The sequence below is a fragment of the Sapajus apella genome, unplaced genomic scaffold, assembly GCF_009761245.1.
Source record: "Sapajus apella isolate SASKATOON/1434 unplaced genomic scaffold, GSC_monkey_1.0 scaffold10, whole genome shotgun sequence".
NCBI lineage: Eukaryota > Metazoa > Chordata > Mammalia > Primates > Cebidae > Sapajus > Sapajus apella.
In genome coordinates, this window is record NW_022436950.1 from 6,255,530 (window position 1) to 6,281,960 (window position 26,431).

Consider the following 26,431-nt stretch of genomic DNA (forward strand, 5'->3'; position numbering starts at 1 on the left):
TCCCGCACAATCTTATGTAAAGCCAAAGACTTTATTTTTTCCAGTCAGTATGGAGATGACATTACCCTCTTCTGGTTTCAGAAAAGGCAGACATTTTAGTTGCCATGGTGAAGTGAAAGTGGCATTCTCTCACTAATAGAGAAATTTTGAATATTTCATTCATTGATGATTTTTGTCATGTAAATTTTGCCCATCCACTGTCAGCATCTGAAACCATGAATCAATTGGCCTGATGAAAAAAATTCCCTTTTAGGTCATTATTGGAGCTTAAGTAAAAAGTCATCTTTATTTGGGTTAATTCCCTGTAAACATCGTGAATGTTGTGAGTACTCATTTTCACTACTGCACAGGCAAAAGGAAAATAAATTTTTTTAAGTTAATGCTTTTGTAGTTTTTCTAATTAGATCTTTTAGTAGCTTCCATCTAAAATTTCCTCCTTCAGCCACTGAGCTTATAGCATATTCAAAGCTGAAAAACTAATTATGGGCCTTTAAATTGTCTTGCATATGTACATCCTTCTCAAATGCCACCACTTCCAGAGAAAGCTGGAACTATGAGTGTTCAGTAAGATAATCTCTCCAATTCTATACCGTTGCCTTCACCACCCATAATATTTATTTATTTATTTATTTATTATTTATTTATTTATTTTTAGTCAGAGTCTCATTCTGCCACCCAGGCTGGAGTGCAGTGGTACAATCTCGGTTCACTGCAACCTCTGCCTCCCGGGTTGAAGCAATTCTTGTGACTCAGCCTTCTGAGTAGCTGGGATTGCAGGAGTGCACCACGACCACCCAGCTAATTTTTGTATTTTTAGTAGAGACGTGGTTTCGCCATGCTGGCCAGGCTGGTCTCCAACTCCTGACCTCAAGTGATCTGCCCACCTTCCATAATATTTGAATAAGCATATTGACTTCTTCTTAAACTAAGGGTTAAATATAATCTTTTATTTTAATAGTTTAGGTTCATGTATCTCATATCTTATGCTCATGTTAATGATTCCTATTTGCTATACATTTATGAAAAAAACCTTATAAATGGTTTAATAATAAATAGATATTTCTTGAAATCTAATCTTGGAAAATTTTCCCAAATACAGCAAAAAGATTCATGCACAAAGATGCTCATCCCAATGATCAATTGGAAATAGCCTTTGAAGAGCAAAATTATGGAAATCACTAGAGGTTGCATATTATGCAATTATTGATATAAGTTTAAGAAAGCTATGAATATACTAAAAACATCTTTGATAAAATATTAAGTGAAAAAGCTTACATAAAAGTATATATGTGGTATAATGGCATTCTGTAAAATTTTAAAAGAGAATTGAGACATGCATAGAAAAACATAGACTTGAAAAAACATCCAGAAATTGTTAGCAGTGATTACTTTTAGGTAGTGGGGGACAATTTATGTTCTTTCTACATCTCTATGTGGTCTAAATTTTCTATAATAGCAGCTGTTATTTTAATGGAAAAATAATAAACAAGAGGAGAAAGGGGAGTATGCAATGAGAACTAAGTCGGTAGTGTCTTTTAAGGTTGCATTTTGGGAGACTTTTTACATATTTAGGAGTGGGGATGGTTCTTCAATAGGAGCCTGGTGAGTCCAAGAGAGCAAGAGACTGCCTCGTCACCTCCTCTGACAGGTAAGAAGCAGCCTGAGAAATGAAAACACTTCTCCTGAAGAGAGCAGTGTCCTCTTGCTACAGCATGTTTTAGAATCTGGCCTAATTTGGGAGACTTTTAACAATATGCCAGCTAACTAGTCACATAATACAAACAAAGGGAAAGGCAGAGAATCAATTGGAAATACACAAAACAATTCAGGAGTGAAGCGTGACCAGGTTCTTATTCATAGAGAGATGTTCTCTTATAATATGCTTTCATCAAAAATAAGATTGAGAAAAAAGGAGGCAGGAAGAACAAACTTAAGCTATCGACCTCCAGTCCCAGGCATGGAGACACAGAGAGAAACAGGCACCATTCCGCAGAAACACATAAATGAAATGTTCTTCCCTCATATCCGTCTTCCCATGTGAAACCAATCACACACTTTATTCTCAAGGTTTCAGCACACTAGGGTGATTAAAAATCATCCACCATGTACCCAGGGGCCTGAAAATTTCTCATTTAGTAGTCGATAGCAAAATTGTTCATCAGCATTCTTTAATATGATCTGTGAAAACAAAGAAAGAACACTATGTTAAGAATAGATTTCCCACTTCCATTCTCAGGCAGGATATGGTTTGCTTCAAAATATACTGGGAATATACTGGGAATAAGTCCAAATATACCACCAAAGTTGAGAGATTTTTTTTTTTTTTTGGTATAGAAGCAGCTCTGAGAATGTTTTTTCTCTTAAAGATCTGTGTTCTGACCAGTTTGTCAGTATGAGATGCGTGACTAAGATTGAATGATCAAGGCTCAACTCATTCAATCTAGGTTAAACCCCAGAACGTTTCTGAGCATTTTATTTCCTCAGTGGTTTCTGCATAAATTTTTTTAAAAAGAATTAAAAACGAAAATAACTTATAAAAATGTGGGTTTATGATTCCCCAAAAACAACCTACCTTCTTTTAATGACCTAGAACGTAAGGGCAGCAAATGCAGAATCAACAGATTATTATGCAGGAAATGAACAATTTCCAGGGATCTTCCTTAAGGTAAGGTCTATTCCCATCATCCTCAGGGAAGATGCCCAATCCTTAAGTATAAAGATAGGAGAAAACAAATGGCTTGCTCTTACCCTAGATTCTTATTTCCTTTCAATTTTGGTGTAGAAGAAGGAAAAAAAATAGACAATTATCTGTTTATTTCATCCCAAGTTCCTGGATCAAAGGCTGATTCAGGGACGCAGATGGAGAATCGGTGAAGACTTGCCCCCAGGGTCAGCTCCCCGCCTACCTCAATGGTTGCCAGCTCACTCCCACAAGAGGCTAACACTCTCTTCCCTGGCCACTACCCCAGGAAAAGATTATCCTCACCCCTCTAGTGAAAGAAGCCTAAGAAGGCACAGGCAGAGTATACCTAGCTGTTTGTCTATAAATATATTTTCAGTGACGTTCTTAAAGATATAACAAACACAACATTCAAAAAAACATCTTATATCTAGAAGTAAAAAGCATACAAAAAATTGGACATGCCAAATTTGTTGTCTCTAAGGCCACCAGTGGTTCTGAATTCTAGGGGCACTAGTTTTATCATGGGCTCTTTTGCTTCTTTTTTTTTCTTTGTAGTTGCAAATATCTATACGCACATGCACGCACATACGCACACACACATGCATGCACACACACACACGCGTGCACGCACACACACACACACACACACAAAGTAATGTCCTTCTCTTAGTTCCTTTTCATTCATCAATTACTTACTTCTCAATATGTTAATAAAAGTTTAAGGTTAAACAAAGGGCAAGTTGATAGAAAATCTGTCTGTCTGCCCACTTTACTCACAGTCAGCACACCTGAGAAAGAACGAAGGCGAGAAGATTGGAGATTTAAGAGGGGGATGTTCAAGTTTGAATCTGACTCTTTTCTGATTATTATAACGCTTAATCACTTTTAGATTTGTACCATTTTAGTTGTTTTATCTGTTCCTGATTGGTTTTTTTTTCTATATTTCAGCTGATAAACAAAATGACATGTGTTTCAAAATCTAAATTATAATATATTATGAGGTTTAATAGTGTTTTCATTAAACACTATTATGAAAGAGTTGAAATAAGTTCTTTAATATGGAAGGCTTATTTTCTTGAGCACAGCAGGAAGCTGCACCTCCCTTTCAGATTACATCGAATGTGCATCAGTCTTTCTCTAACAAAGCCCTCTAAAATACAGTGCTTTTTAATATGAGCTATAACTGTCAGAACCCAAGGAAAAGAACTCTGAGACCAGAAAGACTGAAAGAAACCTGATGCAACATGATTTCCCCTACAGCACAATCACCCCATGAATAGAAATTCTGCAGCTTAAGTACTTAATGCATAGACAGTGGTCAGTGTATGAGGCCAGTGCTGGGACCAGCACAGTTCCGAGCACGGAGCAGGTACTCAATAAATACTGATGGAAGGAAGAGAAGAGAGAAAAGAGAAAGGAGAGAATTCTTAATTGTCTTTCCATTCCTTGCAACTTGCTTTCTCAGAAAAAAAGTCTAATCCAATGGAATGCCTATGGCTGTTTTTTCCTAACTCAACATGTCCCTAAAAACATTTTTAACATTTAGTTTTAAGATTTGGGCAAGTAATGAGAAAACATAATAAAAGCAAATGGTAAAGCCAGGGAACAAAGCCTTGGGTTACATTTTGCTAGTTAATTGAATTACATTTTTTTTTCAAAGTTCATGTAATTTATTTCACACAATGTTAGTGTGTGCATGAAAATCTGGGTTCTTTATCAGCACTGGATGCAACATGTATCAAGGTGGTGAAGGGTTATTGGAGTTTCAAACACTGAGCATATCGCCTATCCATTGCTGGATTCATGCTCATCTGGATCTTTGTGATAGGTCTTAGGAAAGGAGGCATAGAACACCAATTCTCTGGTGGACTCAGAATCTCTTGGGGAAGACAAAAACCTGAGGGAGAAAGTACCTGTGAGCCAAGGCTTTTACATTTTTATTGTGCAAAAGAGCTGTTGTTAAAAACCTGAAATGCCTCACCAAAACATTTTTTGTTAGTAAAAAGATGATTAACATATTTGTATATCCATAGTAATAAATAAATATTATGAGAATAAGACATTTTTGGGTGCTGATCTGTAAACGCATCCATGATGCAGAATTAAGGAAGATTAAAAATAGCAGATCTTGGAACAGTGTGGCCTTGTTTCAATTTACGTCAAAATAGCTGAATAGGCTGCAAGTGTTTTAAAAGGTCCTACAGGACAGGATACTTATACCCTGCCCCTAGCAATGCTAACCCCTGGTGTGGGAAGTAAAATGAGGAGGAACTTCTACTTGTTTCTTTCTCTAATTCTGTATTGCTTTTTTTTTTCACAATACATTATTTTCAAATTTGGTAATATATGGAAATAAAATAACTGACAAAAAAATCATCATTTTAAATTAGTCTTAAAAGATGCACATTTTCAGAGCAAAGTAAAAAGCCATTAGAATGACTCACCTTGCTACAATTAGATTTTTCTCCATTAGAGTTCATACAGTTTTATTTGATTTTATTAGCAATCTCTTTCAGAAGACCCTTGAGATCATTAAGCTTGGAAGGAGAAAAAAAATAGAACTGGTCTTAAGATACATTTTCCAACTTTCATTTTTAAATTAGTGCTCTGTGCCTTTTCTAAGAAACAGGCATGTCTACTAAACAACAAGTATGACACATCTGAAATAAGGCAGAATGAAGGTGGCATGTGATATTTCAGATCCTGAGCAATCCTTACTTTCTGAAATCATATCACTAGCAATTAGTAACCAATTAGTAAACCAATTAATATTATCTTTACTCAAATGCAAATCATTAGTGGCTCCCAAATAGAGATAATAGATTGCAATAATACAAACAAGTAATATGTAAAATAATAATGTTCTATGTAACTAATGTTAATAAAATTACAAGATACTAATTAAGTTTTGCTTTGATAAAAGTATAATACTAATAAAAATAATGTGATATTAATAAATGAAAGTCTTGAAATTAAAAGATATCCCTACACATACAAAAACAGCACACAATTTAAGTAAAAGACATAATGAAATTATTCTTGATCCATGCACATTTCACAAATTTATTACACAAAGCTCATTTTAAATTACATGTCATATTAGTACATTTGATAAACGCAATTTCTGTACAGTTTGGTTTCTAATTTGCTGCATCACTCACTCAAGAAAAAACAAATCTGAATTTAAGTTGAGCTTAATTCCAGTACTAAACTTTTTCTTTTAACTTTTTTAAAATAAAAGAGCAAAATGAAACTATAGGTGCTAATGGCTTCCTAAAATAAATAAGGCACAGTAAGATCCATTGTTACAGACTTAAGGTAAGTTGTGAATAACTTTGTTTTCTGGTAATGAGATGGAGAATTTTTTTATTACCTATGGGAGCTTTTGAGAGACTCTTGTATTTGTTAATAGTCAAACGACTTTAGTAAGCTGTTTAAAGTAGAGCATAAGACATCAAGAGCAAAGTACATTTTTAAAAACAGAAAGAATCAAAAAACAATGGGGAAGAAATCATTGAAAGTAAGAGTTGGTTTTTTGGAATAGATAAACAAAATCAACAAATCTTTTAAGAAAAGGAAGAAGACACAAATAAATACAATCAGAAACAAAAAAGACAACCTTACAACAGAGGGCATAGAAATGAAAAGGATAGTAAGGGGCCGGTATGAACAATTACATGCAAAGAAATTGGTTAACCTAGAAGAAATGAAAATAGCCCAGAAACCTACAACTTAAAAAAACCTGAATCAAGATAAAATACAAAGCCTGAACAGACAAACAACAAATGAAGAAAAGAAAATCGGCAATCAGAAAGCTTTCAACAAAGAGAAGTCCAGGATCAGATGGATTACTGGTAAATTCTACCAGACAGCCAAAGAAGAACAAATACCAAACCTTAGAGTCTTCCAGAAAATAGAAAAGGGAACACGTACCGACTTATTGTATGAGGCCAGCATTATTCTTTTACCAAAGCCAGGAAAAGATAACACACGAAAAGAAAACTATAGGCCAATGTTCCTGAGGAACGTAGATACGGAAATCTCAATAAATTCTAGCAAACTGAATTTCAGAGCATATTAAAATAATCCGTGGAGACACCACCACCCAGTGGTGTTTATCACTGGGATGCAAGGGTGGTTCGACATATGAAAATTAATCAGTGGGATACATTGCATTAACAGAATGAAAGACAAAAACCACATGATCATCTCAATAGATGCAGGAAAAGCAGTTGACAAAATTCAAGGTCTTTTAATGATTTAAAAAAAAAAAAGGCCCTCAACAAAATAGATATAGGAAGAACTTACCACAAATCTCCAACTAACATCATATTTAATGGAGTAAAACTGAAAGCTTTTTCTCTAAGATCTAGAACAAGGCAAGGATGCCCATTCTTACCACTGCTATTTAACATAGCATGAGAAGTTCAAGTCAGAGAAATTGGACAAGAAAAAAAGAAAAGAAAAGTCATCTAAATCAAAAAGAAAAAAGTAAAATTATCTCTGTTTGCAAATAGCATAAACTTATACGTAGAAAATCCTAAAGCCACACACACACACACACACACACACACACTGTTAGAACTAATAAACAAATTTAATAAATTTGCAGGATACAAAGTCAAAATACAAAAATCAATGGCATTTCTATACATTAACAAAGAGCTATCTTTGTTTAATTTGATCAGCTTAGATTAAACTGATTAAAAAGTGCACAAAAACTTAAATAGACACTTCTCAAAAGAAGAAATTCAGGTGTCAGGCAGGTATATTAAAATGTACTCAACACTTAATCATCAGGGAAATGCAAATCAAAACCACAATGAGACAGCACCTCACACCTGTTAACGATAATTATTATCAAAAAGGCAAATGATAAGTGTTGGCAAGGAGGTAGGAAAAGAAGAACTTTTGTACACTGTTGGTGGGAAGGTAAGTTGATATAACTATATGGAGAACAGTATAGACATTCCTAAAAAAAAAAAAAAAATACGATTATCATATGATCCTGCAATCCCACCTCTGGGTTTATATCCAAAGGAATTGAAATCAGGATTACAAAGAGATATCTGCACTCTCACATTAACTGCGGCATGATTCACATTAGCCAAAATACAGAAACTACCTAATGTCCATCGGGAGATCAATGGATAAAGAAAATGTGGTCCATACCTATAATGGAATATTTTTCAGACTTAAAATAAGGAAAGAAATCCTGCCATTTTCCACAGCGTACGTAGAGCTGGAGGACATTATGCTAAAACAAAATAAGCCAGACACAGAAAGAGAAATACTGCGTGATCTCACTTATAAGTGAAATCTAAAAGTCACACCCATCGAGGCAGAATGGTTGCCAGGGGCTAAGAAGGGGCAAATAAGGTGGTATGGGTCAAAGGGCAGAAAGTTTCTGTTATGCAAGATAAATAAATTCTAGAGATCGACTGTACAGCGTGGTGACAATAGTTAACAATACTGTATTGTACCCATGAAATTACATTTTAAATTAATCTCATTCCCTCACACATACATACAACACTCACAGATGGTAAATACGAAGAAGCAATAAGACGTTAATTAACTGGGCTGGGTTGTACTGATCATTTTGCAATGTATACAATGCATCAAAACATCAAACTGGACACTTTAAATATATATAATTTTATATGTCCATTGACATACCTTAATAAAGCTGTTAAAAAATAAATTTTAAAAACTCCAGAAGCTTTCTTGAGAAACAATCGATGATCCCTAAAATTCTATGTGAGTAAAAAGGAGGGTTTTTTTGTTGTTCATAGGGGGAGGTAAGAGGACAGAGGAGGGAATTTAAAGAGAGCGAGAGACAGAGGGCAGGAAGAATGGGAGAAGGGGAGCGAGGTGGTGGGCCCTCCTGTGTGACGGCCGAGGCTCTGTGCTGCACAGTGGAGGTTGAGGCTGGCGAGCATCCTGGACCCTGGGAGTCAGGTTGGCTGGCCCTGTATCCACAATTCTACTGCTTCTCTTCTGACCCAGGGCCCAGGCTAGAGCCAAGGCTCCCACTCTGTCCATCTCTTCCTGCATCCGCTGTTGCTGCCCTCCTCTGTCACTCTCTGCCTGTCCCACGGCAGGGTCAGGACCAAGGTGTGGGTTGGGGAGGCTTTGCCCTAAACCCTGAGATGGCTTTCCATTAGCTCCCTCCCAAGTCATCCCAAATAAACTCACAAGTAAAAAACAAAACAACAAAACAAACTAAAATAGACCATTTTCTCTACAAACACACCACCTAGAAGAGTTCCTAGCGCAACTAACTTCTCAACCAGATTGCTGGAGCCTCTCCTCCATGACCATTCGGGTCACTCAGGGAGCACTTGGAAAGGAAGATTCCAGATAGGTTCCTCTTGGGTTTTAAAATTCCCCAAACCTTTCCTTGCATGGGAATAAAACCCAACTTTATAAAGAGGCAAGGAAGTTCCCAGGCAGGATGACCCAGACCCCCGTCTTCTTCCCACTTGGCCCTCTCTTGGTTCATGCTGCCCCTCATTTCAGCTGCTTAGAACAATCCAGGGTTCTCTAGACTTACAGACTTCACAGCTGCCACTACTGCCTAAATTTTTTTAAATGTTGGGGGTAAATAACCCATAAATAAATAAACAAGAAACTGTAAAGAGGTAAATTCTCATATGGAAGCTCAGCTAAGGATCCCTTTTGTTCATGTATTCATTCAATAAACATTTATTAAGGCTCTACTATGGACAAGGTACTGGGTGCTGGAGATTTTGCCAAACCAGATGAGATCTTGTCTACCCACCAAACAGCCACGATGCTGGGAGGTCTATGAATGGCATCATCCAGGATGCCATTCTCAAAATAATGTGGTAGGATACCAAATATCATCTCCTCTCCAGAGCCTGGCAGGGATCCAGCATTTGTGAATGGAATGTGATTTCTGATTGTGATTTGAACCTGATTATAATTTCAGCTACCCAGCTCAGAGTGAGGGCAGACACACTCTGTCTATGCCTGGTGTTCATATGCATACTCACACATTTGCAATGCCCTCCAAATAAAACAGACAACAAATTGGAGTGGCAGCAAAGAGTAGCATCCAGGCACACAGGCTTCCAGAAAGCTCTTTTGAGCCTTCCCTATAATTGCAAGCATCTTCACCTGCCTCCACAGCTGAAAGAAAGAGAAGAGGGTCTGACTCAGATAAGACAGAAAAGATTTTAGACATCATGGAAATGGGACTTCAAGACTATTCCTGGGAGATGCTTAGAGCATGGGAAGCAATTCCATTCCAGCACCCAGCTCTTAGACAGCGAATTAAGAAAGTCGAATGTAACTTCTTTTATTTTCTGACCATAACTACTGGCCTCTAGCTGAAAGCTCAAAAATATTAGTGACCAAAAAAAAAAAAAAAATCCAAACTATTAACAGAACCATACCTTTGCATCCAGTTGTCTAAACCGATGCCTCATTCTGCAAGGAAGTTAAAGAAAAAGAAAGTAAACAAGAGAAAAAGAGATTGACAGAGGACTATTAGGTTCCATTTTGCAGTCTTTTAAAGTACAGAATACAAGTCATTTTCGCTCTCAGCTAAGTCAAGACTCAGCTGCGTTTACCTTTCTTTCTGATTTTCTTCCTAGTACCCAAACAAAACAGAGCCCTCTCACATCACAATTAGAAGCCCAGCACATAAATGCTATCTCTGTTGATGGGGTGGTGAAAAATGACTTGTAAGGGCTGTCTCTCCCTTTTAAAACCAACATCGAAGAGTCTAGGGACAGAGGAGAGCTTATGGCACCACCTCTGTTGTTAAAAGAGAATGAGCATCCCATGCTTCTTTCAATAGCTGTATTGAACCCAGCAAAGGTATTAGTTGTGCTTATATATACTCATATTTTGTTAGAGTAAAACTTGAGGTGTGTTTTGAACTCTCAGGAAGAGTGACAGCTGTCAGTGAAGAACGTTAACGTTTACATAAGAGGACCCGTCCATAGACTTCACAACACATTACTTGTGAGACACCTACAGACTTAGCTATGACTTATCTATTTCTATAAGATGTTTAATAAATGTATTTATTAATCACAAGGATTTTTATAACAGCTTCATGCGATTCGTAAATGAGTTCAGGATTTTTTTAGGGGCAGCCTGTAACAGAGCAACGAAAGGGCTTATCTATCTTCTGATCTCTGTACTTCTTCACCACAAAGGTAAATAGGTGTGTGGCACTTGCAAGATAACACCAATGGCCCATGACCCGTGAGTCTTACCAGAACCCATCTCTGCAGCTGCAGCAGGGATCCACACTCTCATCACCTATTTCCACAGCCCTGCACCGCAGGCTCCAAATACCTCTTTCTCCCCCAGGACCTTCAAGGACAATTGGGATAGTAGGTGGGTGGCTTGTTTTCCCCTTCTCCAGAGGCTGGCACACACTTATGTGTTTGTCATCTTTAATTGCCCAGGTAATATCTTTGTGGTGGTATTGCTCTCTCTTGAAAATGCTCTTTACTGAGTTTGCTCAAATAAGCTGCCTACGTTTTTGGGCTTACGCCTATAAAGGGAGCCTCGCAAAGCAGAAAGGGGTGTCTGACATACTCCTCTGAGGTGTCGTTGGCTTTCGTGTTGATCTTGACAAGGTAATTTTCCTTCATGACACCCTCCCACGCCAGAGTCTCGTTGTCTTCATTTTTGAAACCTTGAATAATGAGAAAAAGAAAATATTCAAATTGTTTCATTTTCCCCTTGCTTCCTAAATTAGGGTCTTCTAGGCATTTTGTGAGACCCTGGAGCTCAGAATGCGATTCGTCCTGCACAGGCTGGTCTGACTAATGTTACTTCCTAGTGGCAGCATCCGAGTGATGGAATAGTAATGGCTTTCTCCGTAACAATGAGGAATCGGAGCTGCCTTCGTGAAATAGGAATGCAATCCTTATTCTAAACAGACATCGATCCAAATCCTATCTGTGTGTTTTGCGACTTAGCAAAATCATTCCACTAATGAAATTAGTTCTCACATTTGATATGTGCTCTTCTTCCATCTTGATGACACAAAAATGCGAAACCATTCAGCTGGATAATTGCTGATGAATTTTATACTTACTCCTAACCTAAAACTGGGGTGGAAGCTCTGTAGGAGAGGAAAATAAGCCCAAGGCATTGTTTCTGTCCTTCTGAAACATGAGATGTGGCCCTCAGAGAGAATTCACCTAAGATAGGGCGTGCCGTAAGATTGGTCTGGGATATATTCTGGTAAGATTCTTAGTTCAATTTCTTTTGGTGCCTGAGCCTTTCAGATGACAGGAAAAAAAAGAAAAAAGAACAGATCCACATGTCACCTATATTTCAGGTACTAATGCAATGGACATCAAACCTCCATGCAAATTCACGGGGACAGGAGAGTACATATGCTCACACGGGTGTCCATTTGGAATAAATGTACGTAGTTTTTAACTTCCGAGTTGCCATTTAAATGTATTCATCAACATGTTAGAGTTTAGGAATAATTATAAGATTTCTCTGGATTGAAAAAGAATTAATTGGAGATCAAAGACAGAACCAATACCCACATGGCTGAATTTAAGCAAATTCTTTTTTCTTGGCCGGGAGCGGTGGCTCAGGCCTGTAATCGCATCACTTTGGGAGACCAAGGCGGGTGGATCATGAGGTCAAGAGATCGAGACCATCCTGGTCAACACGGTGAGACCCTGTCTCTACTAAAAATACACAAAAATTAGCCGGGCATGGTGGCACGCACCTGTGGTCCCAGCTACTCGGGTGGCTGAGGTGGAAGAATTGCTTGAACCCAGGAGGTGGAGTTTGCAGTGAGCCGAGATTGCGCCACTGCACTCCAGCCTGGTAACATAGCAAGACTCCGTCTCAAAATAATTAAATAAATAAATAAATAAATAAATAAATAAAATTCTTTTTTCTTTTTTTCTTCTTCTTTTTTTGGGGGGCAGGGGGAGATGGAGTTTTGCTCTTGTCGCCCAGGCTGGAGTGCAGTGGCACAATCTCGGTTCACTGCAACCTCCGTCTCCTAGGTTCAAGCAATTCTCCTGCCTCAGCCTCCCGAGTACCTGGGACTACAAGTGCATACCACCACACCCAGCTAATTTTTGTATTTTTGGTAGAGATGGGGTTTCACCATGCTGGCCAGGCTGGTCTCGAACTCCTGGCCTCAAGTGGTCTGCCTGCCTTGGCCTCCCGAGTTCTGAGATTATAGGCTTAAGTCACCATGCCCAGCCTAGATTTAAGCAAATTCTACATAGCAAATATGGATTTATTTTTAAGTGTGGTTATTCACTTTACAAAATAATTCTTAACTAATTTTTTAAATTGTATTTTTCCCAACAAAGAAGTTTCAATGTCTTGTCTTCAAACAAAATCAATGACAGAGTTCAAAAGGAGCGCTTAAAAATCAGCATGGAAAGGGTAGACACTCCTGGACACAGACAGTCAGAGAGCAAGGATGACAAATGACCAAAAAAAATAAAAATAAAAAATGACCAACCTCTGTAACAGTCAAAGAAATGCTGATTGAAACGATGACATAGCATTTTCACTAACCGTACTGGAAAATTAGCAGTAAAATAATGAGTATATCCTGTGCTGGAAAGAATGTAGAGAACAGGCCTCCCATACCACGGGGAAAATCTATCTGTCGTTGCTGCCTTAGGGTAATGGGGGACCAGAAGGTGGAGGAGGGGGAACATGCAATATACAGAGACTTCAGAGGTGCATACCCTTTATTTAGAAATTTCTCTTTAGAAATAACTCAAAGGAAAAAAGTATTAATGTGCTCAAAAACGAATGCATAGAACTCTTATAGCATTATATGCCAGCAAAAGCAATCTACATATTTAATAAGGAGCTGATTAATTATGGTGCATCCATAAGCTGAAATACTACTGGCATCCATAAGCTGATATACTACTGCACAGTTGAAGGCTGTCATATACATTAGATTGTTATTTGTGGATATGGAAAAGGTTTGCAACGTATTATTAGCTAAACAAACAAGTTAGATTATGAATGTGTGTGCATAGAGCAATCCAATTACTACACACCCACACACAAATGATAGAATAAACACCAGTGTGTTGACAATATTTACCTCTGGATGGTGGGTTACATGTATATTACATGCTCTTAATCTTTATTTGTGCTTTTCTATATTTTCCAAATGTCCTATTATGAATATGGGTTACTTTCTGAATCATACAAAAATGATACATTTTATGAAAAAGCAATTAATGGATAGTATACTTTTTTATTACTTGAAGATATCACCAAAAAAGTACCAAAAGTGAAACTTTGGATTCTATTTTTCTGAAAGTCATTTGAAAAAATCTATTTTTTTCTCCAAAGAAGAACAATGTCAAAATTAAACCCATGACGTCCCTATCGTTTGGAAGCAAAGCAAAGTACATTTAGGAAATGAATTGCCAACTAGAGGCTCTGGCAACTGCCGAATGCTGTGGTTTCAGGCATTAGTCATCTCCAAGGAGGAGAAGGGAATGAGCAGGCAGTGACCAGGCACCCTAGAGAGCAGTTAGTAAGCGGGGCTCTTGGCTCTCTCTGTCCCATTACCACCGCACCATCCAAGGGTGGAGAAAGATCCTGTCCTTCTGCCATCTCCTAATCTCGCTGTTTCTTCGTTTATTCCCGAGAATAAAATCTGTCTGAAGAGGGATAATGTCAGCAGTTACACTATTTCTCTGATTATTATGAGACTGCCACCCTCCCAGGGACCCACTTGGGAGACGGGTTCCAATTCATTCATTCACATCTGATTTATATGGTGGCTTCCTTGAGCTGAAGCCCCTTTTCATTTGCTGGCTAAACTGGGGGATTTGCTTCCATTTTATGTTCATATTGTGCTTAATCATTAAATAAGTTTTAGGGGAATATAATGAATTTGTCCTGCCTTCTCAACCCCATCCCTAATCTGGAGTGCTGATTTGTCCTTACTTAGACACTGAATTTCCTTGTTTCCCTGATCCTGGACCGAGTACAGTGTATCTTTGGAGAATGGACCTTTATCCCATACAGCCTCAGCCCCTCCTCCCACACATCTGTAACCTGAATCCCACTAGTGATGGGCAGTTAACTAATTCCACAGAGCAATTAATCTCATTTCCAGACAGCCCACACTGTTAGACATTGTTCTTTTTAGTGAATCAAAATCTTCCTCACTGCAACTTTTATCCATTGTTTGGTTTTTCCCTGAATCATTCAGAAAGAAGTATGATGCTTGTAGGGCTTCTGTTACATGAAGGCACAGAATGGCCCCCTAAGCCTTCTTCCAGGTCCTGTAGGCACCAGCCATGACATGGCTTCAAGACAGAACCAAAGAGAGTCCTGAGGTGTGTCATTAAGTATTTCTAGCACTTGGGTGCCATTTTTGAGTGCAGTCAAAATGGAAGTTCCAGATCTGAACTTCCAAATCCTATGCCTGATATAAAGACTTTTGTGCTTTTAGTTAGAATCAACTCACTTTGTCTTTCAAGGCAAAACGATGGGAAGAAAGACAGCAACTTATCCAAATTGTCAAAACACTTTCTTCATTAAGAACGGCAATTACGCATGTGTGATCGTTAATGACATCCCCAAAGTGACATTTAACATCTTAAAATAATGCTGTTAAAAGAGTTGACTATGATGATTCTTTAAGGTGTGACAGGAGTTGGGGGTTGTGAATACATTTATATTCTGAAAGCCAGACTTTAGGGCTCATAGCTATAGGGAGAGCACAGAAATATGTTATGATCAATATTTAAAGTAGTATTTATGAGTTCTTAGTCTCCATTTCTAAGTAAAGAACCCCACAAAAAAGATGGTTCCTGGCAAGTTAAATGTTTCTTAATTGCCACCAATTACCATGTCTAGGTTAGCAAAATTTATGTTCTTACTTTCTGAATCTTCAAAATATTTGAGATTACACTAAAGGCACAGGCATAATCAGCCCCCTATGGAACATGAATCCAGTGGTGGCCGTCAGTGACCATTTTATCAAAGACCCTGCAGATCAAAACAGAGGGCAACACCTGTCCAGCAGCCACTGGAAGACACAACACCTGTGAACAGTAGAAAGAGGATTCAAAAAGCAGAGAGAAGAACCACCTAACCCTATTCCTTTAGTCACGTGTACTGAATTCGTCCTTAGATTTTCTACTTCCAAATTGCCCTTGACTCCAAATTTCCTATCTAACAGTGACTTTTCTTTTTTCAGTAGTGTTCCAGGTTGCGGGGGGGGTCACATCTCACCACCCTCCCCTTCTCCAGCATCTTCCCCCTAAGCCATAGGAGTGAGCATCAGGATCTGAGAAGCCTAATTCCACGTGGTGATCTGCGAATCTCCCCAAACCCGCCCTGGAAGTTTCTTTGCTCACTTCTGCCTTGAGGGAAAGAAGTCCAATCATCAAAGAGGTATCACGAGGTATGTTTCACGATTCATGTCACCATTTCTTGCACTGTCACGTCTCTTGTCTACATTTTTTCCTTCCTCTGGGATTCAAGATGGCACATTGTAACTTGGTGGGCTGGTGACGGGGGCGGGGGGAGGGAGGAGGACTGCATGGAGCCAAAACTTGGCTGTAGGATACAGCCCAAGCCTTACATTCATTTCCTACAATCCTCAGTCCCGAGGACTCCTCTCTCCTGTCTTCCTACCTCTCTTAACGCCCTCCTCCCTCCACCCACTCCTCGCTCTGTGGCACCATCTCAGCCTCTGTCCCTTTGCCTGTCTAATTTCATCCTTTGGGTCTCAGCTTCCTCCATAAATCTTCCCTGATGCACTCTAGTCAAGGGTTTACATGTCCTCTATGTGGCCATCACAACCCCCTGCACATTCCCTAAAATTACTGTCCCCCACGCTTTTTAATTAAGGCTTTTTGACTTTCATTCTCTGCTCCCCACTACCCGGGACGATGAGCCCTGTTCGAGGGCACAGATAGCTTCTATCTTATTTAGCACCATATCCACAGGGCCCACTATCATGTGACAGACTCTTGGCATGCATTTGTTGAACCAGCTCTCCCAGGTACCCTCACTTCCTGCACCACAGGCTCTCTGTGAAGTTATCTACCTCACCTCTGGGCCAGCTCCCACTAAATCATGCCCCCCAAGCCCAGCCCATGTGCCTTTGTTCATGGCGGCATCCCCAGAACTGAGAGTTCATGTTTGTGCAGGACTGACCCCTTCCTGCAAGAGGACTGCTTTTACACTATTTATTTTTATAGGTGCTAAGGGTTGGGGGGGGGGCGGAGATGCTCTTTTCATGCTGTCCTTTTCTTGCCTATGCACAATTTCCACCCATCCATGTGCTCACTCAGTTTTCCAATTTAGATCTGTGGGTAGTGTGGGGTGTGTTTTACAAAACTCTGCCAAAATGGACTGTGGCAGGAAATGAGGTTGGTAGGCTTTTGCTTTTGAAATTTACCAGAACTCAGTGATGTTCGTCTCTTTTATTCCCCTACTTAGACATTTTATGAGAACTTTTTACTGGTTTCTGGGGGCCGTCCAGAATATAAGTGATGATAAGGTTTAGGACACTACCCCAAAATATGGCACCATGGCATATTGAATATTTTAAACTGAAAGAATTGGAGAAAAGCATAGAATCAGGAAGGTCTGTCTGATCTGACTTTTCCCTGACCCTCTCCCCTGAAGTAGGTCATATCACCTAGGAAAAGTTTTCTGACTTTCCCCTACAGCAGGTCATAGGACCCTTATGTGAGAGGCACCCTCCTTACACCCAGAGGAAAAGAGTGTCCTCATCTCCAGAGACACAGGGATGCAGAAAGAAATGTGAATCCATGGGCCTTGCTAAGTTTCCCAGTTTATTACCATGGGATCATACTCTGTTTGCCCTATTGTATTTCTTCACAAACCTCCACTCTTCAATAAACCTACTATTAAAAATGCTCAAATTTGGCTGGGAACAGTAGCTAATGCCTGTAATCCCAGAATTTCAGGAGGCTGAGGTGGGCAGATCACCTGAAGTCAGGAGTCTGAGACCAGCCTGGCCAAGAAGGGGAAACCCTCTCTCTAGTAAAAATACAAAAATTAGCCTGGCGTGTTGGTGCACACCTGTAATCCCAGCTACTCGGAAGGCTGAGGCAGGGGAATCGCTTGAAATCAGGAGGCGGAGGATTCAGTGAGCCAAGATTGCACCACTGCACTCCAGCCTGGGGGACAAAGCAAGGCTCCATTTAAAAAAAAAAAAAAAAAGTTGTTTCTTTGGATCTTCCTTTCCTTATGAAGGCTCCTATGTCATGTAAAGCTTATAATAAATTTCTATGCTTTCCTTGTGTTACCCTGTCTTTTGCTATAGGAATCTCAGCTGTGAGCCTAAGATGGGTAGAGAAAAAGATATTTTTCCTCCCCTATGGTAACAAGATAACTGAATAATTTATAAATATCAAGGAACCTATTTCGATCCCAAATCGACAAAGGTTATTTTCTGGAGCCATGTTTTTGCATTTTTAAAACATCCACATAGGGACGGGCACGGTGGCTCACGCCTGTAATACCAGCACTTTGGGAAGCTGAGGCGGCGGATCACAAGGTCAGGAGTTCAAGACCAACCTGGCCAACATAGCGAAACCCCATCTCTACTAAAATTACAAAAATTAGGCAGGCATGGTGGCAGGCACCTGCAGTCCCAACTAGCTTCTCTTAAAGGAGCACAGGCAGCCAGCCCAGCACAGCCCTGCCCTACCCTGCCCCAGGACGGACCGACAGGATCATGGGCAAATAAATGGTGGGTATTTCAGGTCACCAAGTTTCAAAGTGACAATAATATTTAACTGATCCACTTAGAGACCCAAAATGGCCCTCCTTTTTTTTTTTTTTTTCCATAAGAAGGAAACTGAATGAAATGAAAATTGTGAAGGTACCAAAGCGTGGTCCAACCTGAGTCATTAACTCTACAACACTTGTCAGCACACAGGGCCTGGTTAAGACTAGAAGGGTGACCAGCAATCCCTGAAACCAAGGAGGTTCCCAGAAGACAGACATTTCTGTTGCAATTGGGATGGTCCTGGGAAAATGGGCACAAACTGCTCACCCTAACTGGATGGGCACAGGCTGCTCGCCCTAACTGGATGGGCACAAGCTGGCACCCTAACTGGATGGGTGCAGGCTGCTCACCCTAACTGGATACCAGGATGCAAGACTCTCAGTACTAAGATGAGGAAGTGCTGGGCAGACCACAATGAGATGGTCACCCTAGGTCCTAGGCACATTTGCCATCCTCAGTCCGCTCCTTCAGAAAAATATATTAAAAATATTTTATGACTTAGTTGGTATAAAACAAATAGATTAATATATATGAGAACACTTTCTTTAATCTAAAAGCTCATTTTTTTCTTCTGGTTTTTAAAGAAAATTTGAAGATGTTCAGGAGCCCCTGAGGTCCTGTGGGCCCTGCCACTGTGCCTGATGGAGGAGCTGGCCCCACAGCTGCCTCCCCACCCCAGAGATGGATCCTTGGGTTAGGTCTGAGGTTAAGGGGTGAGGAAAAAGGCCCAGGGTGCCCAATTTATCTTCTCTTTTGTGTCCAAACATCCAAACAAATAAAAACAGGCCTCTTCCTCCCTGCATGCTTAATCTGCTTGAGGTGTAACTGGGAGCCAGAAAGATTGTCTGGCTTATTGGCTCTGGGAGAAACGCAAGCTTGGTGTGGGTTCCTACAGGCCCAGGAAGACAGCTGGGTGCCGGTTCCCTTCATTCGAAGGACATACGGCTGACAGCAGCTCCACTTCTGGGGTAGGGAGAAGCAGCTGGGTGCTCCAGTTTGTGAGGGTTAAGAAGGTAGGTGACCACACAAGATAGAGAATGATCCACAGTCCAATGTGTGGATGGGTTGACACCTGCCTTCCTGAAGAGGTTAGTATGTGGAATGTGTGTGGTGGACCTCTGGAAACCAGAGGCTGGGGTGGGGGGCAGCCATCAGAGAAAGCATGGCCAAGTCCTAGGAGTTGGGGTCAGAGGGGACAGTCAAGGACTCTCTGAAGGACCCTTTAGTGCCCACACAATTAGGATCAGTTTCAAACATGTGCCAGGCCAGGGGACACGGAGAAGCCCAGAACAGCATCACTAAGAAGGGGCTTTTGGCTCCCCTTCCCATCCTGTCTCTCTGTGCTCTAGCTGCGAGGGTCAGTCCCCACAGAGAGAAGGGAGGCACCAGGAGAGGGAACAGCCCACTGCCCATCCTTCCTAGCAGCTCCACCAGCTGGGTGGGGTAAGGGGGAGGGGAGTCTCACCTCTGAATAGCACTTAATAAGCTGGTTAATACAATGAACTGCACATTCCTATTTCTAAAGTGAGATAACGTTTTCTCAAGTAAAACAATTGTAAGATTTTCTGTTCCTAAGCAGAGTCACAAACCCTCCTGGAATCAGGTTTAAAGGTTCCTAGAGAATGAAATTCATGGGAACAAGGAAAAACAAAAAACAAAGTCATGATTGGACCCTATCCCATGAATTCTGCCTGTTCAACATACTATTTACATTATTATTACATCATTTGTCCAAAAGTCATTCCCCTGCAAATCAGCATATCCCAGCAGATCTACTGGCTTTCTTTATCTACAATTTCTCTAGAGCAATTCATTGGTTGGCCTGATGCCTGATCTTTACAGATGTTCAGATGTGAACAGTGGAAAAACTGTGAATAATTCCTTTCTATTGAGATACAGACCAGGCATCCTTCCCTGAAATGAATCACTGCTTCTAATCCCAAGCGCACATGGATAAACCACTCACAGCAGACAGAAGACTCCACGTTTTTCTCCTTGCAGCAACACTTGAAGCACTTCTTCACCACCATGTAGAAGTAAGCGAAGACAACAAAGGGGAAGGGGATATTGAGGCGGCTGCAGTACTCCTGCACCAGGAAGTACCTCTGGAACTTCCAGACCTGGTCATTGTTCTCCTGGACGGTGCCCACCGTGTAGCTGGGGAGGGAAGAGAGAAGGCCAAGACTTAGCATTCCACATGCCTCATCGCTAAATGGCCAAGTATGGCAATAGTGGTATTAAGCTACTACTGCAGTAGCTTAAGTCCAGACAGGAGAGAAGAATCCAAACTGATACAAGAGCCAGAACAACTCAGCAGCAAGTGAAAGTGATCTTCAATTCATGCTGGGCCAAAATATGTCTGGCTTTTGGTGGGATTTTTTTTTAATCACAAAAAAAGTGCTCAACAAACTTTAAAATTATTCTATTTCAAGATCTTTCAATGATTCTTTTGTTGTTGTTGTTCATTTCTTATGATGTTAGATACAAAGTGGTCCAAAATATCAACACTCTTAGGACTAGCATGGCGGCCGTCATCCATGTCTAAGTGTAAACAGCCTGGCAAGAAAGCAGCTTGTTAGTGTTTATCAAGAGCCTTAAGAATGCTCATCCCTTTGACCCAGTGACTTTACTCCTGGGAGTTTACCCTAAGAATAAGGAATTACTAAGAAAAAACACATATGTAAATGAATATATATACATGTCTGTTGGCCACTAGCACCATAGGTAACAGCTGCTCCCACCCCTCCTCAAAGTGAAAGAAAGAAACTAAACATTCACCAATAAGAAAATGTGTCACACATTATGGTTAATCATATGATTACATAATGCAGCTATTAAAATTATGAATAATTGTACTTTGGGGAAATGTTTATCATATATGTTATATGAAAATAATTAGGCTCAAACTTGTACTTACGATGTGGTTTCACTATGCAAATCTCAATTCACAAAGAGAAATACATCAACCACGTATGGTGGTCACCTCGAGCATCACATCTTGGGTGCTGTTTATTCATTCTTTTCCATTTGCTCTCCAGCATGGTGCAATGAGTATGAATTACTTCCATAATTATTAAAATGTTTATTTTGTGTCCTACTCCAAAACTGATAATACCAATGATTTTTCTGTTACAAATTAAACCCAAATTATAAAATAGCTAACATTTATTATATACCACTGTTTATAATTAATTGTCTTAGTCTACAGACAACTCTCTGATGTATATCTATTATCTAAAATGTCTATTATCATCTAATGAATAGATCACAAAATGGAGACACAACAAAAGTAAGCAAATTGTCTGAGTCCCCAGTTAGGAAGCGTAGAATCCAGGATTTAGACTCCGCAATCCGGCCCCACGTCCACTTGCTTCACTGCTACATGATACCACCTCACAGAGGGGAGCGGGAAATGTTTTAAGCAATGCTCTGTTTCAAAAAAGGGGTTTGAGATGTGCTTCATTTCAAAAGGTTTTTATTGGGCTACTTGCTACCTTAGCATTTTAGATAACTACAAAGTATATTACAATTTGTGAAGTTCAACCACCCAAGACATTTTTATTGCTAATATCCAATGATCCCTTCAAGAGCCAAAGAAGCTGCAATGAACCATTTGAAGGCTATAAGCAAATCCTGATGGGAGGAGAATTAAATTCTCCAAATTCTGGGGAACATCCTCAATGAGGAGACCAGGAAGAAAAAGCGATCACATATGTTGTGAGGCCTCATTCTTGCACCTTAATACATTACATTTTATTACATTAGACTTAAATATCTTAAGCTAAAAAAAGTTAGATATCTACGCAAAACGCTATAAAATATCAGATACCTATGCATAACACCATGGTTATGGCTTTGCTTAAAGTTTAGCTTTGTTTATTTTGGTGTTTAATGATGAATGGGACACCTCTGCCATCTACACTAGGGCCTGGATCCTGTGTAAGGAAGACTTGTAGCAAGTGCCTCTTGAACAGGGTGAGATCTTTAGAGGGAAAGGATTCATGTTTATTGAACACCTCCTATACGTAAGCTCCTATACTAGGCATGTAAAATGGTTACTTGACTGATCCTCACATCAACCCTGAGTGGCAGATTGCTTAGGTGAAAAGCAGCCACGGCTGGGATGTATTATAGTGCAGCAAATCGAATCTAGCAGCCTGCCTGGCATTTCTTACAAATGTAGGTCAGCTTGCTTTGAGGCTAATACCGAGCATCATTATCCACCCTCCCTAGTCCCCAGCTGGTTCTGTTGCCTACAAAATGCACTGCATGCTTCTGCTGCTGCAGCAAGACAAGTGTGCCTGCAACAGCCCCAGATTAGAGAAGTGCAGGCTAAGAACTTGCCAGAAATCACAGTTTACGACGTGGGCCAGAACAACTATTACCGTTCAAAATAGTGTTCCTGGAAGCAACTTGAAATCTTAGAATTGGGGAAATTTAACCTAAAAATAAGAAGCGATGAATGCAAAAACGTTTTAAGCAATGTTGTATTTCAAAAAAGAAATAGATGCTCTATTTCAAAAAAAGAAATAGAAAACTTTGACTATATATCTAGTCAAAAATGGATTATACTGACTTCCCAAAACTAACTAACAGCTAAGAAAAAAATCATAACAACTGCATCCATTTTCACGCATTGATGTTGTTTTCCGAGGCATTATTCAAAAGCAAGTCATAAGTCCTATGGAAAGGAGAAGCTTCCAGGATGCTCAGAGCAAGGGAAGGCGTTCTCTCTGGCAAGTGGGCCTCTCCTCTTCCTCAGAGAGCTCAGCGTGGAAACGCAGCCCAGAAGAGTCCAAGTAAGAAGAGATTTATTGCACCATGGCTTAAGGGCAAACAAAAAAAAGAGATAATTTAATGAGGAGACTTGTTCCAGCATAAATAAGTAAAACTTTAATATCCTTCCTATAGATCAAAAAGTAGACACTCAGAGTCAAGGAAATACGAATCTTATAGATCATCCAAAGTAGGGATTAGAACACTGCAGCTTGGGGGCCAAGCCCCCCACCTGTTTTTGTACAGCCCATGAGCTAAGAACGGCTTTTACAAAGCAGGGCAGTATGGGTGGGTGCAGCGTTGGTGAATCCTGCTTCTTTCCACACAGCTGACCAAAGACCCTAGCTGTCCCTTACAGAGAAAATCTGCGATCCCTGAGCTATAGTGCACGCAGGCCAGTGCCCATGAATAAGGCTTTGTGTTTATATTAGTCCCTGCTTTAAAGAGCTCTGCCTCGTATGTGACCGATCATTTGTTCCCTAGGACAACCGCGTTGATTACACGGGCCCTCCTGCTGGAAGGGCAGATTCCTCTGTACCTCAAGGGCAAAGGTAGATCCAGTGAGCAGCAATGCTTTCCCAGACAAACAGCAAGAACCCTTATGGGCATCCCAGGGGGGCATGAGTGAGCCAGCTGATAACTGGATATTAATACCCAAAAGCTGCTTTGCATAAATAATGCATATTCATGATCGGCCAGGCTGAGGTTTATTTATACACCGAGGTCCACCTTACCCGGACAGCAGCAGCTTCCAAAATGTTCTTTTTCTCTCAAGTCAGTCCGGGCCTCAGCCAAATAGACATGAGGGTTCTCCAGGGGGGAGCTCCTAAATAGAGCGATGCTTCCACCTGCTTTCCTAAAATAATGTTTATATTCTGTAGTCATTGTTTTTGAACTCTGTGAAGGACAGACTGAACTCTGCAGTAAAGGACTTTCTGGGCCAGCACATGCACACCCCCTCAGCATAGCAAGCATTGGAGTGGCTTAGAAAACATCACTTGTGCCCAGGGTCTCACCCGCCCCAACTCAGATGGTTCTTGAAGTCTCCTTGACAACCAGTGGCCATCTGGTGTCATCCCTGAGAGAATTCTGCAATTTTCCCTTTGTGCATCTCCAGTGCTATCTTGTGCCCTTGGCGTCCCGTCCCTGGCAAACACCCAGCTGGCTGGAGATTTGCAGTGACAGCTGAGGTCCATCTCCTGAAACTGAGCACCTTCAGCTGAGCAGGAGAGGAGGAGGAAGGGAGAGAGGGACAGCAGTTCAGAAACTCACCGACAGTGGAAATAGTACTAAGAGGGAACGGACATTTAGAATTCAGATAGCTTTGTACATAAATGAAGTCCAGAAGTACGTCAAAAGAATAACACCTTGACACCGTGACCACAGGATAGGCTGGCTAAATGTTAAGGACATTTATATCATTCATCATTTGTACAATGCATCGTAATACTAGATCAAAAGGAAACATAGCATTTCAATAGCTGCTAGAAAGTCTTCTGGCAACATATAACAACCTTTTCTGATGAGGAAGAAAAAGAGAGAAAGAGAAAGGAGCTTAATAAACAAAAAAGAGGAGGAATCTTCTACAACATGATAAAAAGAAAAATAATTTAGTAAGGAGACTTGTTCCAGAATAAACAAGAAAAACTTTAATATTCTTCCTATAGACCAAAATGTAGTCACTGAAAAAACATAATAGAAAAAGTGCCTTACTGGTTTTTTCCCCCACTATAAGTGTCTGGAAATAAATTAACAAGAAATCTTCCAGATCCATATGAAAAAGACCATAAAACTGTACTGGAAATTATATATGTCTGAATAGATGAAAATCATACCATTTCTTCCAGATAGTAAGATACCAAATTCTCTTAAATGATTCTACAAAGCTAACATCATCACAATAAAATTCACAAGAATTTTTGGAGGAAGGAGAAAGAGAATAAATTTACAAGTTAAGCCTTAGGCTCCTCTGCACAATTAAATATACAAGAACAGCCAGGAAAGTTTTGAATAAGAATAACGAGAGAAATTTGTACAACTATGTTAAAATAATTTTTTTTTAAAAAACTTCAGTAATCAAAGCCATTTGTTAGTAAAAACCAAAATACAAAGACAGATCCACAGAACAGAATGCAAAGCCTGCAAAAAAATTCCCAAAGAAAAAGTAGATTCTAAAACAATGGCAGAATTTTCAAATACATTGAAATAGGAGAAACTTGTCAGCTAGCTCTCTATCAGACGGACACCTCCTTTAAACTTTGCATAGGTGTCTTACTTTTTCTTTTATCACTCCTTCCCTGGCACACGGGCAATATCTAACCAGTACTGCACCATGGCCCATGGTGACACTGACTTTTTGCTCTCTCTGATGTGGCAGTGTGTAGGTTAAACTGTGTAACACATCCTGGCTCCCCTCTCATTCTGCAACATCGAAAAAGCAGGCACAAAGCCAACAACAGCCAACAGTAAGAGATGACCAGCGATTGGATCACACTGATTTTGGAAGTGATCATTCAGGTGAGCATATTGCTAACAGAGTAACCAACTAAGACTGTGCCATATACCTGCACAAAGGCCCATGACATTTTTCTTCACCTTCCGGAAAATGTCCAAATTCTTTAATATGCCATAAAAGACCATACCCTAGCCCCTGCCTAACTTTCTACCCTCCCTGGCTGTTGATTCCCCCCCAGACTAACATTATCTCCCTCCCTTTTCCCTCTCCTACCAACACTCACGGCTCCCAGGTACATGATCCTCCAAGCAAACATCACCTCCGTCTACCAACTGCTGCAGATGCTAGTCTCCCCCGGCCAACACTCTCACAATTAATAACTCCCTCCTCTGCAAATAGCCTCTCCATGCTGCTTATATTATATATATTATATTCATACGTTTCCATGTCATCTCTTCCCTTAACAGCAGGGACTTAACCTTTCTCTGCCTCCAACTCCTTATGTGTAAAATGGCAATAAGGCTGCACCTGGGGCAGGTTAGATAAGGTGGTCAGAACTTCCCTTGACACGAAACAAGAAACTTGTCAAATTGTTGAAGAGAACAAATCGCCTAACAGGACACAGATCGCATCCTGAGCTTGTGATTAGAACATCCTACAGCAAAAAGGCAGGAACGGAAGGGAAAAATTCCCACATTTGCACAAGCACAGAAGCCGGGGCTTAGTGTCC

The 26,431-nt window shown here is 40.2% G+C and overlaps 1 protein-coding gene across 1 annotated transcript in view; it reads right to left on the reverse strand.

Moving 5' to 3' along the window:
• Positions 1–920: 920 nt before the first annotated feature.
• Positions 921–26,431, reverse strand: part of TRPM8 (transient receptor potential cation channel subfamily M member 8) — an 89,884-nt gene continuing 64,373 nt past the window's right edge. The window contains exons 21-25 of the mRNA XM_032277847.1: positions 20,437–20,627; positions 11,264–11,363; positions 10,105–10,138; positions 5,128–5,220; positions 921–2,178 (exon numbers count right to left, since the gene is read on the reverse strand). Coding sequence (XP_032133738.1) covers positions 5,170–5,220; positions 10,105–10,138; positions 11,264–11,363; positions 20,437–20,627 — 376 coding nt within the window. The 3' untranslated portion in view covers positions 921–2,178; positions 5,128–5,169. The remainder of the gene's footprint in view (positions 2,179–5,127; positions 5,221–10,104; positions 10,139–11,263; positions 11,364–20,436; positions 20,628–26,431) is intronic.